General features: G+C 58.6%; 1 protein-coding gene and 1 long non-coding RNA gene across 4 annotated transcripts; one reads left to right on the plus strand and one right to left on the minus strand.

Annotated features, from left to right (window-relative positions):
* The first annotated feature begins 46 nt into the window (after positions 1 to 46).
* On the plus strand, positions 47 to 5,277 carry LOC106898189. Of its 3 annotated transcripts, none has more exons than XR_001413891.1 (4): positions 47 to 255; positions 1,710 to 2,599; positions 2,701 to 2,845; positions 4,999 to 5,277. It is a non-coding gene; the product is annotated as an uncharacterized LOC106898189 (long non-coding RNA). The 3 variants fall into 3 exon arrangements; XR_001413893.1 differs by having other exon boundaries at positions 4,996 to 5,082; XR_001413892.1 differs by lacking the exon at positions 4,999 to 5,277 and adding an exon at positions 4,395 to 4,659.
* On the minus strand, positions 1,303 to 4,902 carry LOC106898188 (aladin-like). The gene is made up of 5 exons (XM_014959300.1): positions 4,773 to 4,902; positions 4,586 to 4,653; positions 2,698 to 2,779; positions 2,281 to 2,365; positions 1,303 to 1,604 (listed from the first exon to the last, which is right to left on the minus strand). Exons 1-5 carry the CDS (start codon positions 4,859 to 4,861, stop codon positions 1,476 to 1,478), a joined length of 453 nt encoding a protein of 150 aa, XP_014814786.1. The 5' UTR covers positions 4,862 to 4,902; the 3' UTR covers positions 1,303 to 1,475.
* Positions 5,278 to 5,292: the final 15 nt, after the last annotated feature.

Here is a 5,292-nt window from a genome sequence, read left to right on the forward strand (position 1 = left end):
TGTGGGGGGGTGGCTCGGTGCCCTCCTGCTCTACGTGGCCCGTTACGTCCGGAGGAGCCGAGCCGAGACCCGGCTGCACCTCGAATACCTGCGGGCGCTGCCCACCAGCCCCGAGGAAGAGGAGGAGGAGGAAGAGGAGGAAGAAACACTCACCACCATCCTCTGAGCCGCCGTGGGCACGAACTGGCAGCAAACGGGGGAGCCCCAGAGGGGGGTGAAGCCCCCCCCCAGACCTGCCCCAGCGACTTGGAGAGGGTTCGTACCCCCTTTTCACCCCCATATCCTCGTGCTGACCCCCTTGGGGCTCCCCCCATCTTTGACCCTGCCCCTCGGCTCTGGGGGGGGATTTTGGGGGGGTCCTGGGGGCTCTCTGCAGACCCCAGGGGCTGGGGTGGCGTGGGGGGGGACCCCACATTCTCCCCCTCATCTCTGCAGAGCGATGACAACATAATCCTGGGGATTAACCACGTGTAATCCCGGGGTTTAACCCTGCTCTCCCCCCACAAATCTCATCATTAATCCCTGCTCAGGGTGGTGGTGTGGGGGGTCCCATCTGCTCCCACCCCCCCAACTGTTTGGGGTCACGTGGGGCAGCACGAGCTGGGGCTCCAGCCCCATTTCCCATCCCACATGATCTGAGGTTTTATGGCACCGCTCGGAGAAGAGGGGCTGCTCCCACCCCCCAGCACTGGCTGTGACGGGGCCGGGGCTGGCGCAGGGGATGTGGGGTGGCGTGGGGGGGGACCCCACGTTCTCCCCCTCATCTCTGCAGAGCGATGACAACATAATCCTGGGGATTAACCACGTGTAATCCCGGGGTTTAACCCTGCTCTCCCCCCACAAATCTCATCATTAATCCCTGCTCAGGGTGGTGGTGTGGGGGGTCCCATCTGCTCCCACCCCCCCAACTGTTTGGGGTCACGTGGGGCAGCACGAGCTGGGGCTCCAGCCCCATTTCCCATCCCACATGATCTGAGGTTTTATGGCCCCACAGCTTTTGCTTCACTTTGGGGGGGTTTCCCCCCCTCAAGGCTGCACTTACAACCCCTTTTCCCCCATTTCCTCCCCTTCCTGTGGGGCAGCAGCTCTTCAGCCCCATAACAAAGGGGGGGTCCCCAGTGGGGGGGGTCACACCATGGCAGTAGGTCCCTTAAATCTGTTTTAATTAAGGCACAGGGGATGGATTTTTCTCCTCCAGGTTCATTTTGACATCAAAAAGCCACCCCAGACCCCCCCAGAATTGCACCCAAGACCCACAGGGCTTCAAGACGTGCCCCCCCCCCCCCCAAAAAAAAAGAAGGGCAGCAGTGAGAGGGGGGGAAAAGAGCCAGATTTAATCCCTCTGGCCCCACAAGACCCCCCAGGAGGGACCGAAGGCACCCACGGCCCTGCCGTGTGTCCCAGGAGGATGAGGACGGAGGGACCGTCCCGACGCTGGCTCTGGGGGGACAGGGACACTGAGGACAGGGGTGTTGTCACCGCTCGGAGAAGAGGGGCTGCTCCCACCCCCCAGCACTGGCTGTGACGGGGCCGGGGCTGGCGCAGGGGATGTGGGCGCTGACGAAGAAGAAGGGGACGTGGCTGATCTTCCCCGTGGACCAGCACTGGAGGAGGAAGAGGAGGCAGATGAGTACAGGAGACGGCAGGGAGGTGACAATCCAAGCGTCACCCTGCCCTCCCGGTCCTTCCCCACCCTCTCCCCTCTGCAGGGACACCCTGGGGACGTTTCTTCCACCCAACCAATGGATCTCCATCGGGGACAGCGATGGGGAGCTGTGACACCCTGGGGATGTTCTTCCACCCCTCCTGGCTCAGCCATAGGACCTGGGGACAGCGATGGAGACTCCCAAGAACTGTGACACCCTGGGGATGTTTTTCCACCCTCCTGGCTCAGCCACTGGATGGATGTCCCTCAGGGGACAGAGATGTGGACCCCCGAGAACTGTGACACCCTGAGGATGTTTTTCCACCCTCCCTGCTCAGCCACCGGATTGACGTCCTGTGGGGACCCCCAAGAACCGTGACACCGAGGGGACATCTTTTCACCCCTCCCTGCTCAGCCACTGGATTGATGTCCCTCAGAGACAGCGATGGGGACCCCCAAGAACTGTTGACACCCTGGGGACATCTTTCCACCCTCCCAACTGATCTCCCTTGGGGACAGTGATGGGGACCTGTGACACCATGGGGACATTTTTTCACCCCTCTCTGCTCAGTATCTCCCTCGAGGGACAATGACGGGGGGTCCCCAAACCCACCGAAAGCAGGACCCCCACTCACCACGGTCAGGAGGGCGCCCTTCTTGAAGCAGGGGTGGAAGGCGATGAGCTGGGGCTGTGCCCCCCCTTCCCCTCGCAGGAAACCGCTGCAGGGAAAAAGGGAAAAATAGGGTTAAAACCCACTCGACAAAACATGGCGTTTTCAGGGTAGTCCACGGTTAAACGGTGATATTTTTGACCCTGGCTGGGAGGTACCGGGTAAGAAGAACCCAAAACAAAGCATTTTGGAGGTGGATAATGGATAATTTGGCCAAAACTCAACAGATTCTGAGGGAAAATGGTGACAAGAGCACGGGGCGGCAGCATCTCTTCACTCCAAGGTGGGTCTGCTCTTCCCCACCCTTCCTCAAGGGGATTCCTGGTGTTCGACCAACCCCGAACCGACCCAAAACTGACCCAAAAAACCCCGGTTACACACCAGGGCAGGAGCTCAAAGACAGGGCTGTTGCGGGTGCGGAAGACGGCGACGATGGCCTGGCTCCCGGGATCATCGGGATGTCCTGGAGGAGGGAAAGGGAAGGAGCAGTGAGGATTCCCCTGGTCCGAGGGACCGCACCGGGACACAGGTGGGTCCCCCAACACCGGACGGGGGGGTGGAGGGGGCAAAGCTGGCTGCGGATGGCGTTTTCCTCCCCTCAAGATGGGGCTTTCAAAGACCCTTCAGTGATTTTAAAGCCGGCTCCAAGCTCTTGGGGGTTTTGGCCAAGAAGGGTTTGTAGAAGAGATGAGGCATCTCCTTTGGAACCCCCCCGCAGTGTGACATGGGGGGTCCTTTGGAACCCCCCCAGCCTATAAGACATGACGTGGGGGTCCCACGCTCTGAAGTGAAGGTTGGTGGGGGTTTTTTTCCATCCCATCCCAATTTCTGCACCAAAATCCTCACAGGACCTCCCTGGAGGCGCAGAGGATGGGGCCAGGGGGGGCAGCTACGGGAGTCCTGGTACCCCCAGGCTCTCCCCCCATCCAGTTTCTTCCCCACCCAACTTTAAGCATAGCAAAAAAACCCTAGCTTTGGCCCAGTGGCTTCAGCTCTGTCCCCACTGGTGATAAGGCCGGGGGACACCAAGGCAGCAGCACCCCCAGCACTGTATTTTGCTGCTCCCTCCAAGGTCTGCTTTGTCCGGGAGAGCCCGAATGGCTCCATTATCCCGGGAGTTGCTCCTAAAAAACACGGAGCCAAGAGGCCCAGTTGGGCTTCCAGGCACAATGTGGGGTGGGAAAGGCGATTCATCCCACTGGGAATGGGGAGGGAACTGGGACACATCCCAGTACAGGGGAGTGGAGTCCTGGTGAGGAAGGATGGAAGGTGGGTGCTGCCTTCCCTGTCCCAAGTTGGGTCCCCCAGGGATTGAATTTGTGTTTAATATCCTTATAAACGATCTGGGTGGTGGGATCCAGTTTGTCCTGGTGACATTTGCTGGTGGCACCAAACCTTACTGGGGGAGTGGGCCCTTGGGGGAGGGCGACCACCCTGGATGGGGCTGGAAGAGTTGGGTAACAAGAACCTTGTGAGGTTCAACAAGGACAAAAGCAAGGTCTTGCATCTTGGAAAAGCAAATCCTGGAGCTCAGAAGAGGCTGGGATCTGCTCCATGGAAAGGGATTTAGGGGTCCTGGTGACAATGAGCTCGATGTGGCTGAGCCCTGTGGTGAAAAAAACCCCAGTAGGACACTGGGCTGCATCACCGAGGAGAAAAAGAACCTACGTGGTGCTGGTCAGACCCCACCTGGAATAACATGTTCCATTTTGGTCCTCACTGTACAAAAAAAGAAGCCATGGCCAGGCTGGAGAGGGGCCAGGGAAGGGCCACCAAAATGATCCCAGGACTGGGAAGCCCATGGGAACTGGGTTTGTTCCACCCAGAGAAAATACAGCTCTTGGGGAGACCTTTTCTCCACGTTCCCTTCTTTAAAGGGTGGTCACAAAGATGATGGAGACCCCCCTCCCCCAGCTTTTCCAAGGGCCACAGGGCAAAGATGAGGGGTGATGGGTATGAGTTACTCCCGGACACAAGAGGAAAGGTTTTCATGCTGAGAACAATCAGTCACTGGAATAATCTCCCTGGGAAAATGGGGAATTCCTCAATTTTTAAGGTTGATTATTCCCATTTTTAAGGTTAAGCCGGGCCGGCTCCTCTGGAGCGTGGCTTTTGCCAAGAGAGGTTGGACCAGCGCATCCTCCAGGTCCCTTCCCACCTGGGATTCCACCATTTCCTGACTCATTCCATGATTTCCCGACCCCATTCCTCACCCCGGTGGGGGTTTCACCTGCTGGAAAGGATGGGGGGGTTCAAGCAAAGCACCCACCTCTGAGGATCACGGCGAGTCTCTCCCCAGTGGGGTCCCACACCATGGAATGGACTTCACCCCCAATCCTGAAACCAACACCAGTGAAATCGCCCCCCATCCAGCCCATGGGGCACCTGGGGGGGCTGCTGCCGAGAGGGACCCCCCCAGCACCTCCCATTGGGACAACGGGTGCTGCCAGACCCACCTCTCCTCCCCGAAGAGGGTCTCAAAGGTGGTCTCAGACACATCGGCCACGATGGAAGCTGTTTTGGAGCCTCCCACTTGTCCTTCCATCTCCCCTGAAACAGAGGCCCCAGAGCTCGGTGGCTTCTCCTCTCCCCAAAACCCCTGTCTGGGGGTCACCTCCCCGCCCTAAATCCCACTTTTTATTCTGAAGAAGTAAGGAATTCATCTCTTGTTTCTTCCAGCAGCCGTGGAGCAAGGTGCTGCCACCCCCCTGAGTCTGGGCTGGGGGACCAGGGAGGTCTCCCCTCGACAAACACAAAGCCTCTGGAGAAAAAAAAAAAAAAACCACCAGGAGGGGTTTTTCCCCCTATAATGGGGGTGTAAAAATCATAACTTTGAGCAAGAAGCAACGTGAGGTAGGGAAAAACTCAGCCCTGGACCTCAAGAGCCCCCCAAGAGGAAAAACTCAGCCCTATGCATTGAGAGACCCCCCCCCCCCCACGAAGAAAACCTCAACCCTGTCCTTCAAGAGACCCCCC

This window comes from Calidris pugnax, unplaced genomic scaffold (genome assembly GCF_001431845.1).
Source record: "Calidris pugnax isolate Ruff unplaced genomic scaffold, ASM143184v1 scaffold324, whole genome shotgun sequence".
NCBI classification, from domain to species: domain Eukaryota; kingdom Metazoa; phylum Chordata; class Aves; order Charadriiformes; family Scolopacidae; genus Calidris; species Calidris pugnax.

Coding starts and splice junctions, on each gene's coding strand:
- LOC106898188 (XM_014959300.1), bottom strand. CDS start 4,861: ATGGAAGGACAAGTGGGAGGCTCCAAAACAGCTTCCATCGTGGCCGAT. Junction 4,654..4,772: donor ACCCTCTTCGGGGAGGAGAG/GTGGGTCTGGCA, acceptor TGTTGGTTTCAG/GATTGGGGGTGAAGTCCATT. Junction 2,780..4,585: donor ACTCGCCGTGATCCTCAGAG/GTGGGTGCTTTG, acceptor TCCCTCCTCCAG/GACATCCCGATGATCCCGGG.